Source organism: Macaca fascicularis, chromosome 7 (genome assembly GCF_037993035.2).
Source record: "Macaca fascicularis isolate 582-1 chromosome 7, T2T-MFA8v1.1".
Classification (NCBI taxonomy): domain Eukaryota; kingdom Metazoa; phylum Chordata; class Mammalia; order Primates; family Cercopithecidae; genus Macaca; species Macaca fascicularis.
The window spans coordinates 8957412-8969865 of record NC_088381.1 but is presented as its reverse complement, the minus strand read 5'-3'; the positions used below and the strand labels follow the sequence as shown (position 1 = coordinate 8969865).

General features: G+C 42.4%; 1 protein-coding gene across 4 annotated transcripts in view; it reads right to left on the bottom strand.

The window, feature by feature from the left end:
* Window positions 1-258: 258 nt before the first annotated feature.
* Window positions 259-12454, bottom strand: part of SCG5 (secretogranin V) — a 55811-nt gene continuing 43615 nt past the window's right edge. For all 4 annotated transcript variants that reach the window (XM_045397164.3, XM_005559065.5, XM_065547692.2 and 1 more), the window contains exons 5-6: window positions 6207-6260; window positions 259-783 (exon numbers count right to left, since the gene is read on the bottom strand). In XM_045397164.3, the coding sequence (XP_045253099.1) occupies window positions 688-783; window positions 6207-6260 (150 nt within the window). In that variant the 3' untranslated portion in view covers window positions 259-687. The remainder of the gene's footprint in view (window positions 784-6206; window positions 6261-12454) is intronic.

Here is a 12454-nt window from a genome sequence, read left to right as displayed (position 1 = left end):
AGCTGGATTTTGCCGATGATTCCCAATGGTGTGTTGAATGCATCTCAGTTCTGCCATCTGTAAAATGGGGATAACACCAGATCCATTAAGTTCACAGTATTATTGTTAGGGTCATATGCTATCATGTATGTAGATCAGGCTGTTCTATTACACAAAGAAATTGTTCTTTATCATGCTTTAAAAAGAAAACTTCATATGCCAATGCTTGCATACATGTTTATTAAGACGCAGCCAAGTGAAATGTGTCAGGTCCTCCTCTTGAGTACAGCCTTCTTTATTGGTGTATAACAATGCCCAAGGGCTGGATGAACTTCATAATCAAAATCGAATGCCAGCTTTTTACAGACTTGGCCAACATAGTATGACCTCAGACACCATTTTAAACTGCAAGAAATCTGAGCCTTTCATAGTCTTGCTTTTTATTGTTGACATTTACATTTTAATTTTTTTATGATCATTGCAGATCCACATTTTAAAAACCCAAAAAACAAAAAAGCTCTTATTCTAATTTAGCAGAAAGCAGAGTCATCGGTGTGAAGACAATACACTATCAACATACAACTTCTTTGTATCCATAATTATCTATGTAAGAAACATGCTGTCATTCACAGGGGCTCCATTAACACGTGCACATAAGCCATGCTGAGGCCTAATAGGTAATGTGGGTTTTCATCCAGCATCTTCTCTTTACTCTGGGTCCTTATCCTCATCTGAAAAATGGGGGACAGACTTCTTTGCCACAACATTATCCAGTCTCTGTCCTTGTAGATATGGATTGACACTCTGAAAAACGAACAAACAAACAAAAACCACGTGGTTTGGTGTTATATGTGAACATCAGATACAGACAGCTCAGAAAAGAAATGAACAAGAATTGTTTCTGGCCTATTGGGTTAACAACAATGTACCAGTGGCACCTATCAACCACCAAACAACTACTCCAGTGTATGAATTACTACCTCAGTGGCCTATGAAACATTTTCTGACTGATAGATAGCTCTAATTGTGTTTTTCACACAACTATATAGCCCTTTATCAGATGCAATGTGGTCTTTTTAAAAATTAGTATTTTTGGCACAAAGCTTTGGGGTAAACCAGCTCATAAGTCCTTGCTACTAAGTTAGGGACCAAAACCCATAAGAAAGATAATTATTATTCTATGGCCCTATTTAGGTAGGAGGGGGAATCTGAAATGCATTAAATTATATTTTGCATGAAAAATGTTCTAAAGGCCGGGCGCGGTGGCTCAAGCCTGTAATCCCAGCACTTTGGGAGGCCGAGACGGGCGGATCACGAGGTCAGGAGATCGAGACCATCCTGGCTAACACAATGAAACCCCGTCTCTACTAAAAATACAAAAAAATTAGCCGGGCGAGGTGGCGGGCGCCTGTAGTCCCAGCTACTCGGGAGGCTGAGGCAGGAGAATGGCGTAAACCCGGGAGGCGGAGCTTGCAGTGAGCCGAGATAGCGCCACTGCACTCCAGCCTGGGCGACAGAGCGAGACTCCGTCTCAAAAAAAAAAAAAAAATGTTCTAAAGAAGAAGAGTAGGGCCAAGTGGGAATTAGCATCTGAAGACGGGTCGCAGATCACCCTGCTGCTGGGATTGATTCTTCCTCGCTAGTATTTTACTGAGGAGAATTCATTAGGGGCTCAAGCGATCACTGCCACCTTCCTTCAGTCAAATTCAAAAACTGAAGCACAAAAGGAAGCTTCCTGAAAGGGCTGGAAGGCTCCTTTGTTTTTGACTGAAGACTCCGTACTCTGAAATCGCTTTCATGTGTTGATATTCTTAATGAGTAAATGTTTCTCCATTCCTTCTCTAATACATATCTATTTTTTGAGGTTTGGATTTGAACTAGTAATTGAAACTTTACAAAATAGTATTTAACAAGCAGGAAAAAAATTCAGAAGATTTGGAAGATGTTTGTTCATTGAAGTTGCCTTCCAATAATGGAACAAAAATATAAGAAAGAAGCTGTAGCCGGACGCAGTGACTCAAGCCTGTAATCCCAGCACTTTGGGAGGCCGAGGCGGGCAGATCACAAGGTCAGGAGATCAAGACCATCCTGGCTAACATGGTGAAACCCCGTCTCTACTAAAAATACAAAAAAATTAGCCGGGCATGGTGGCGGATGCCTGTAGTCCCAGCTACTCGGGAGGCTGAGGCAGGAGAATGGTGTGAACCCGGGAGGCGGAGCTTGCAGTGAGCCGAGATTGAGATCGCGCCACTGCACTGTAGCCTGGGTGACAGAGCAAGACTCCACCTCCAAAAAAAAAAAAAAAAAGCTGTAGTTACAAACAATCAGCAATTGAGCAGCAACCTGTTGCATGCTCAATCCCCACGTACGAATGAATGGAGGCTGTTCACAGGGGAGCTCTCTGGTCCATGACGTGGCCTGCCATGACTCTTGAAAGGTGAACAGACATTCATCAAAAGAAAAGGAATGAAACCTGAGTTTAGCATTTACAAATGTTCTTTCACATTCTGACTGCTAAACACATGAATCGTGAAAGGTCCGACTCACTCTGCAAAGATGCATCACAAAGTAGGTGAGAATTACAAAGTGAGCAATGTCCTCAGACATTTGAAAAGTGACATGTCACAAGACAACACCTCGCTGAGAATTCATCTTAGAAATATTTAAAATAATAAAAATTCCTTTTATCAATTACAGTGGTTTGGCCTACCCCAGGGGATCATATCAGAATCTTTGGGTAAGTGGAGCAAGTGTGGACTGAAAAAGTATATTCAGTATCACAAACATTTTGTTTAGTAATAGCTATTCCAAAAATTCTAATATTTTTTTTTTTTTTTTTTTTGAGACGGAGTCTCGCTCTGTCGCCCAGGCTGGAGTGCAGTGGCGCTATCTCGGCTCACTGCAAGCTCCGCCTCCCGGGTTTACGCCATTCTCCTGCCTCAGCCTCCCGAGTAGCTGGGACTACAGGCGCCCGCCACCTCGCCCGGCTAATTTTTTTGTATTTTTAGTAGAGACGGGGTTTCATTGTGTTAGCCAGGATGGTCTCGATCTCCTGACCTCGTGATCCGCCCGTCTCGGCCTCCCAAAGTGCTGGGATTACAGGCTTGAGCCACCGCGCCCGGCCAATTCTAATATGTTAAAGGAGGACATGAGAGGTTCAAGTTTATCAAATATGAGATTAAAAAGTTCATAAGCTGTTTAAGTAAGATAAATAGTACAGCTCAAATATTAACAAGAAACAGCTTAAGAGTTTAAAAGTTCATAGTCATTTAAAAGTAGATTGACCTTTTATTTGTGAAGCAATGAGGAATTCAATTGGATTTGGGTGAGTACATAAAGTTGCACACAGCCATATGGGGCTTGGTTGCAACTTTGAGGAGAATCTCTCTCTCATGGGAGAAGTCCTGCCCAGACCCACAACATGCAAAGGTTGGAGGGGAGGGGAAAAATTAATGAGGAAGTAAAAAGAGGAATCACGTGAACTTTTTTGATAAATATTTAACTGAGTATTGAATCCAGCACTTAGGAATAATAATAATGAGCTTTGGGTTTGTTTTGTTTTCATTTTTTTGTTTTGTTTTGAGAGTCTCACTCCATCACCCAAGCTGGAGTGCAGTGGCATGATCTTGTGTCACTGCAGCCTCCACCTCCCAGGTTCAAATGATTCTCCTGGCCTCAGCCTCCCGAGTACCTGAGATTACAGGAGCGCGCCACCATGCCTGGCTAGTTTTTGTATTTTTAGTAGAGACGGGGTTTCATGTTGACCAGGCTGGTCTTGAACTACTGACCTCAGGTGATCTACCTGCTTCAGCCTCCCAAAGTGCTGGGATTACAGGCGCGAGCCACTGCGCCCAGCTGAGCCTTGGCTTTAATTGTGCTCTGAAAAACTCAGGGCACTTCTGTATTTATCTTCTCTCACTTGGGCAAGAGACTGGGTAGGGCACACAGAAACCATGATTCCCATTTCAAAACTGGAAGAACCACTGGGATTGGATCTTTGCTTACGATGTCCTCTGGAAACTCACAGCAGATGCTGAGTTTCGTTGGAAGAAGACTTCATTGTTCAAAAAAGAAAGCTTATAGTTTCTTTATATTGATTCATGCACTGGGGGTGGTGTGGGGGCAGTGTTAAGGTCTTCAATCAAGATGGGAACAGTATCTGAGACCTGATGATGGGCAGGACCAACCTGCTTCCTTATCAATCCAGAAAGGCCCATGGTTTATGGCATGAGAATGGGTCTTCGTAGATGCCCAAGAATAGGAAGAATTTGATATCTCTGGGTCAAAGTGACCCTTCTTTTCCTAAATTCTAAGCCTTTCCTATGTGGAGGAAATTGAGGCTAAAGTAAAATCCTTTATAACATGCGTCTTAGCCAGTATGCTGAGTTTTGGTAATCACTAGTCTCATGGAAAAATGACCTAAGTCATGCCCCATGGTCATTCACTGAGTCAGGGCAGAAGGAATGGTGGCCCAGGAAGTAGAGACAATTAAAGCTTCAAGCTAACTTATTCATTTCAAGTCAGTCATTGCTCTTATTGGGAAATGTTCTTGTTGTGTGGTAGGGAGATATTTAAGCCATGTTACTGGTAAATTATGTGTATTTTGAGCTCCTAGAATGGAATTTCTTGATGCTCCCTCAAGACCACATTATACCCTTTGGACCCTTTCCGTCACCATCTGCTATTGGAAGCTGTAATCACCAAGAAAAACTCTTAATAACTCTGTTAACTCTCCTCAAAAGAGATTTGTTTCCAGAGGTAAAAATGTTCTACTTCTTGCATAGAAAACTGCTGTATGTCTTCTGTGTTTTGTCAGGCAGCACAGGGGCTTGGAACCTTCTGTTGTGGGGGCCTGAGGACTGATGCTGAGGCCAGAAAATCCACACCTCTTAAAACTCGCTCTGACTATATTTGGCAAAACCCTTCAGAATGGCCACAATTACCATTGCCCAAATTCCCAAATTTTGAGAGGATCCAGGCACTTGCTCTTCTGAATAAATAGTCAGTGGCTTTGAGTACATGCTTAGGTTTGTATGTTTTAACTAAAATGGTCGCTATCTCATAGCATTTTACCATGTAACAGTGGCGCTGTTTTCCTCCCACCTTCATCTGATCAAAAAAGAGGCAGGTGGCCAGGCCCTTCTGACTAGTACGGTACCAGTGGATTAGCAGAATGGACCTTGATCACTAATTAAGTCTTGATGCTATAAAATACCCTGGAAAGCCAAAGCAAATGTGACATTGAGTTTTATGTGAGGCAACACTGTATATGAAGTAGCTAAATGTGGAGTACCTAGACCAAGTTCCTAAGTTGGGCAGCCCTGGGATGGTTAAAAACTAAGCCTGCAGCAAATTCAACAGACAGCAAACGAATATTATAGATCTAGTAGATTTTACATCAGTCTGGCTAGGCCAAGAAAAAAAGATATATAGGAGAAATTAGGTTTGTTCATCTCATCGGTTGCTCCCAAATTCCTTCAAAATTACTTCCTGGAGCAGGAGTTTAGCACTTCCCTGTTTCTGTCCTGTGTTTGTTTTTTTTTTTTCTTTTTGAGACGGAGTCTTGCTCTGTCGCCCAGGCTGGAGTGCAGTGGCGCGATCTCGGCTCACTGTAAGCTCCGCCTCCCGGGTTCACGCCATTCCCCTGCCTCAGCCTCCCGAGTAGCTGGGACTACAGGCGCCCGACACCACACCCGGCTAATTTTTTGTATTTTTAGTAGAGACGGGGTTTCACCGTTTTAGCCAGGATGGTCTCGATCTCCTGACCTCGTGATCTGCCTGCCTCGGCCTCCCAAAGGCTGGGATTACAGGCGTGAGCCACCGTGCCCGGCCTGTCTTGTGTTTTTTATAGAATTGATGCAGATGTGTGATCAGTTTTCCCCACTGGCCTACAGACCCTGGGAGGGCAGACAGACCCTCATGTCCCCCCAGATATGTCCCACACTGATGGGGGAAGCAATACACATTTCCTGAACGGAAATGGAGTTAATAGAATCACCACAAACTAGGTGTTCCACTAAAAATCATCTGCTAAAGCTTGGGGAAGCCATCGCAGAAACCAAGGACAGACTTTCTGGGTGTGGCCCTCGTCACACGGACCAGTGTTTCTCAGGACTACACAAGCCAGGATTCTGTGACTTCCCAGCAAGCGAGGGTTTCAGCCTGTTCACTGCCCCACTCAGAAAGCTCCAAGCATCCCAGCAACAACCCAGCCAGCCGCGTATTACCCTCCGCTTTCGTCTCTCTCCTCCCTTCATCTTCTCATAAAGGAGTTTCTTGTTCTAGAATGGGGAGAAAAGAAAACAAAAATGCAGAAGTATGGATCAAATTTGGTGAATGTCTATTTTAAAAGCAATACTTGGTGTGTCCCCTAGATATTTGCATACACATATTTTGGAAACAAAACTAGATGAAAGGAATGTCGTGTCAGAAAGATAGACCACAAGAGAAAAGCTGGTGGTGGTTCAGCTTTTAATAAAGTCCTCTGCAATGCCCTGAGGCACTCCAGTGTCATCAACAATCACATAAACAGGGAAATACGACATTTTAAAACATGAGGGGTGCTGGAAACCCGTCTCCTCACTTTGAACAGCCTTTGTTTAAAACAAATAATTTTATCTCGTGTATTTTTCTATCTAACTCCCTTTTTATAAACTGTACACATAAACCGCTCTCTGGAGTGGTGTCTGACTATTACCAACAATCCCTCGTGTAAATAAATGAGACATTCTGACTTCTGCAACCATTTCGTCTGTGGCGTAAGTCAGTGCCCCCAGTCGAGACAATTGGAAAACCATTTGGTCTGTAACATTTTTAATAGAGTGAACCTTTTAAAAACTGCCAAAAAACTTCTTGGCAGAAAGGAAAGTTATTTGGGTTGGGGGGCAGGGCTCTGTTACCACAGTTTGTGTAAGTGTTTCCACATATTGCTGTATTTCAAACACATAGTGGGCTTAAATGAGCTCTAGAATATCAGACACATGCTCAACAGATTTCCCTTCTATTGAGATTCTAAAAGACAGAACGCTTAACCTGAAGACAGAAAGGGAGAAGGGGATTTGGGGCGGGGGGCTTTACTTGGGTTGTTTTATTTATTTGATTTTTTTATCTGGAGGAAAATAATGTATAAAAGAGGTGATTCATTTTGTTCTAAATAAAATACCCTGACATTAAGATAAAAAAAAAAAGACAACGATAGAGTTCTGGTAAGAAACAAGTTTATACAATCTGTATCCTCTGAGCTGTCCACTTACAAAGATGTATTTTTAGTGGTGGATTTGGACTGTATCCTCTGAGCTGCCCACTTACAAAGATGTATTTTTAGTGGTGGATTTGGAATTGAAAATGACCAATGCTAAGAATGAGCTTCATCATGTTTCATGTTCATTAAAATCTACCCCACCTGCAATTTACAATGCAGATCTCTTGCCCAACCTCAACTATGCAGGGAGGCGGTGCCAGAGTGAAGGAGCTTCTACTGCTAAAAACACCAGTGCTGGCTGCGGCCTCTATATCCTGCTTACTTGGGGAACGAATCAATTTAATATCAGAAGGGAGAAAAGGCAGACTTGCAGATCATTTTCTTGAGCAATGAGGATATTGTTGTGAGGCTCATGCTCTACAGTCTGTGGTTGCCCTTCTGTGAATGTAAAAACTCCTGAGGCAGAGAATGTCCGAAGAGCTGGTGTTAGAGCTGGGAAGGGCGGGAAGGGGTGAGGACAAGGGCTTCTTCATGTGCACCATTGTTTTCAGCTGCCTGAGCTGGATGGGGTGTGGAAGAACCTGAGAGCTACTACCATGGGGTGGGACTGTCAGCCAGCCCTGGCAGAGCTCCACTGTGCCATCAGCCAGGTAAAGGCAGCATCATTTCATTATTTAGGAGATCCTGGGGCAGCTCATACCCACAAGAGTCTTCATTCAAAAAGAAATACAAAAGGCCTGGCTAATCTGCCTCTCAAAGATGGTTCCCGTGTCTCCTTAAGAGCTAGGGTTAGGATTAGCAGGATAATGCTTCCCTACCCCTGCATGAAAGTGTCTGGGACATTCTTAATGAGCCCCGTTATTGTATGGACTTGAAGGCATTGCAGGTATGGTATGGGTAAGAGAAGCATACAAATGGAAAGAAAAGAAATCAGCTCTCTCTCCTCACACCCATTCCTTGTTGATTCCTCGGGGAGTGGTAAGCCTGTTTTCCATGTGAGTAGCAGGTTCAAGTTCATTAAAAGGGCTTTCCATGGTGCCATCAAGATTTTGGACAACTGTCCAGATCCTGGTTTCCAATTACTCTCCTAAATAGAACCAGGGGGCTTCCTGGAGAAATGTCTAATTCCAGGGCTAGGAAGGAAAGTACAAGGATGGGTGAAGATGAAATATCTAATTAGGTCAAAAAGTAAAGAAGTGCTCCAAAAAATGATGGGGTCTTGTCAAAAGGAAAGAAAAGCCAGCTTGAGGAGACTCCCACTGGCCAAATTTTGGACAGTTAGAACACCAAAATACATAATAATATGCATTATTGAATCCACGAATCCATACTTATACTATATAAACACATTTATAAATAAATAAATAGAGAAGCAGGGGAAACTCTTGCTTAGAATAGAATGTCAACTAGTAAATGCAGAAAGAATAGTGGAGTAAGAAAATCATCATTTTGAAGCTATCATCATTATCATTGAATCTGGTAGGCATCATCAGTGGATGTTACGTTTGTTGGTTAAAAGTCGAACGGGGAGCAGAATATTTACACAGCCCCAAAGCGTCTTCTCACAGATTAACTATTAATTTCTAAGGGAATTTTACACCAGAGAAACCTGGAGGGCAGGACTTTAACAAATTGAACAAAGTTAACATTGCCAGCCAAGAGACAGACTGACATCATGTGCTTCCTGATGTAAAGTACTAAGTAGGACATAAAATACGAAGCAGGTCTAATCACATGGAAAAACCTGAGTCAAATCCACACTGAAGAGCATTCAACTCATCAAACATGTTAAGGTCAGGAACGACAAAGCAACTCAGGGAGAGGCCTGGTCCCTCATATCTCTGTGGCTCAGGCACTGGCTGTGATCAGCTGCTGATGAAAAGGTGTGAAAACATTTGGAAAGGAGAAAAATTTGCTGTTTGAGACAACTTTTTCATAAGTAAGTAACACTCAGCAGTTAATGTGTAAAGGGGGAGTGGGTAGCCGGCATGCACAGTAGCCAGCCTTTGGTGTGGTCACCACTGGTGTAGTCACACCCACTGTCTGGAAGGCAGCCAGCCCTCAATAGGACTCCATAGGACTACCACACAGGACACATGAGGAGCAATGAGCCATGAAAAGGTAGGGAACGTATCCAGCTTGTAAAGTACTCTGGAGTCAGATGATGGGGTTCAAATCCCAGCTCTGCAGGCTGAGCAGTCTCCTCAGCTCTCCAAGCCTGCATTTTCTCATCTGGAAAGTGAGAATGACAAGGATGGCCAGATGGAATAAGATGATTGATTACTTAGAAAGGTGTCTGGCATATAGTATGTGCTCAATAAACATTACTATTTACTATGTATTATAGTATTATGTGTTATGTAATACAATTACTATTATGAGTCATCTTTGCATTCCCATTACCTAACACAGGGCCAGCAAGGCATATGATGTGCCGTTAACAAATGTGTCTTGATGCACTAACAAAGAGAGAGAAATGCAGGAAACAAGGTAGACACTGAAATGTGTAATATGTGAATCATCATTAAAGATGCAGCTCAGCTCCAGCTAGTGTCAAAAACAAGGAAGCATTATTAGCAGATAAGGAAGCAGGGTCTTTGTGCTGTTCTATCATGAAAGATGGTGACGCTGTTAACTTAAAGGATGGTTGGGCTGAAGACAAGCTTGAGACTGTCATTCCATCTAAGCACTGAGGAAGGTTTGTGGTTCCCAGTTTAGAAAAGCAAGACATACTCAGTTCACACTTCCGTGTGAAAACCAAGGAAATAATGTTTTACTGGTAGGTGGTAATGGGAAAATAAACAAGGAAACCTAAGTTTAAGTAACCACATAATTGAAGATGATAAAAGGTATCTAAATATTGTTCCTGGTCACTGATCTCTAATATTTTCCTTTTACATTTGGTCCTAGATTCTAGTCTTTAGCTCTAATGTGGCCAAAGAATAGGAAAGACTGAGAGAAACTCAAGTCAGTGTTTTGAGAAGGAAGCACAGAGAATGAAGGACAGTGGTTGGCCTCATGCTGGGGCACTGGAAGTGAGTGGAATTTGGTGAGAGAAATCGGTGAAGATTTTCAAGAAGAGATGAGGAAAGCTGAAAAGAGATGTATTCATCCCTCCCACCTCATCATGCCACCAACTGGGCTCCTTGCCTTCACTCACACCTTGACTCAGTCTCCCTCCTTTCTTTGTCTCATTTCTAGGCTACCAGTGAAGCTGAAGACCTTCCCGCCTGAAACTTCCGTGCTGCCCTCCTTAGTACCTTTGACTTCCTTCATGGCTACTATCCCAATCAGTCACACCAGTCCTCAGTTCTGGATCTTCCTCTACCCTTGTCTTCCATCTTCCCTAATAATTGCCCCTGGCCCTCAGAATACAGACAAAACATGAAGCTGAGTGGTGCAAAGTTGGATTCATTTCATTTTCATGCAATTCATCTCAAACACAGGACTATAAGCTCTCTGAAGACCAGCACCATGTCCTGGTGACTCCTGTATACTGAGCATCTAGCGCAGTGCCTGGAAAACAGCGGGCTCAATATGTTCTCTTTGTGCCTTATTGAAGCTGGCTTTTCCTTCTGTTTGGTAATGCTTTGATCACCTCTTGTGGATCCCTTCCCAGTACTCCTCAGTAATCTACTCTTTCCCTCACTCTCTCTTCTCTTTTTTACATCCTTCCTCCCTCTATTCCTCTCTTCTTTCTTTCTAAAATGCACTCAAAGAAAAAGTTCATATTATCCATTTCATACAAACCTGACATATCTCTTATTTCCTCTTCACGCTGTATTTATCCCATATACCAATTCTAGATAGTTTTTCCCCCTTTACAATGTCTTGGATTCTCACCCTTCTTCACTGTGTTCACAGTCATCATAACTGAAATGATTCCCATATTTTCTTCCCGTCTAGGATCAGTCTCTTCTCCTTTTACATCATCCTTTAATATGCCACCAAAATAACTTCTTTTATAGAAGGCTTTTATTATTTCAGTCTCCTATTCAAGAACCTAAAGTTGTTTTTCTATTTCATTCAACATGTTTAAGCTCTACTAGGAGGCTGGAAAGTGGCTCTGCAAACCAATTCTTCCAAACAGAACTGTTTATGAAGGAAATGGAATAATGCAAATTGGAAGAAGCAAAATTAACTCAGGAACGTTGTTGTTTTGTTGTTTTAAGACAGGAAATGTGTGCATGTTGAAGACAGAGGGAACTGACAATGCATGTTAAAGCAAGACACTGAAAAAAATAAATGTGGTCATTAATGAAGATTTCTCTAAAACAATGTAGAAGGAAGGGAGGGAGTTTAGTTTTGAAATTTCAGTATTCCCAGTGAAGTAGTAAGCAAGGCCATCTGCCAATAATGCGCTGAGAAGAGATGAGGACTTTAGAAGGGCTGAGGGAGTTGGGATACTTGCTCATTCACTCACTCATTCATTCCACAGACGTATTGGCCACCTGCTGTTACATGTGAATGAACACTCCTAGGTATTTCCCCACTTTTCTCCCATGGCTTCAGCATCTGCTTACATAAGCCCAACCACAGAAACACAGACATATCCCCACTCAGTTCTGATCTCGTTTGGCTCATTGTTCTAGTCTGCTGGGATCTTCTTGAATCCCAACTCTGTCATCTGATGGCATCTCTTCCAACTTCATGTCATCCTCTGGGAATCTGACAAGTACATGTTCTATCTATTTATTACAAACATTGATAAAAATGTGAAGTTGGGTAGTGCTAAGACACACAGAATACCATGTGAAATCTCCCTCCCTATGTACACGGACTCTTTAACAAGCCCCATTCTGGTGATATTCTGTTGCCTAGGCTGTCTCTCTTCACCTCTTTCAATAGGGGAACATAAAACGATCTTGCCAACTGCTTTGCAAAAGTCCAAATGCACCATGCCCACTTCATTTCCCTCATCAAGCTGGCAAATAAATGAATGATGCTGGCAAACGGAAGAATATCATTGGATCGGCAAGATTTGCTTTTAGCACGCCAATGCCAAATGGTCATGATTTCTCTTTCCAAGTGCTTATAAACAACTCCCTTAACTGACAGCTATACGCACTTACCTAGGACCAACAGCAATCTCACTGTTACACATCTTGGAATTTTTTTTTCTCTTTCTATAAAGCAGAATTATATATGTCTGTTTCTAAGCTCTGGTATCTTGATTCCCTTGATTCCGCAGAGATCATCTCCCTTAGTTAGAGATGAAATTTGCAAATTTTCTGTGTCACTTTAAAAAAAAATCATATCCTTTGATAAAACCCT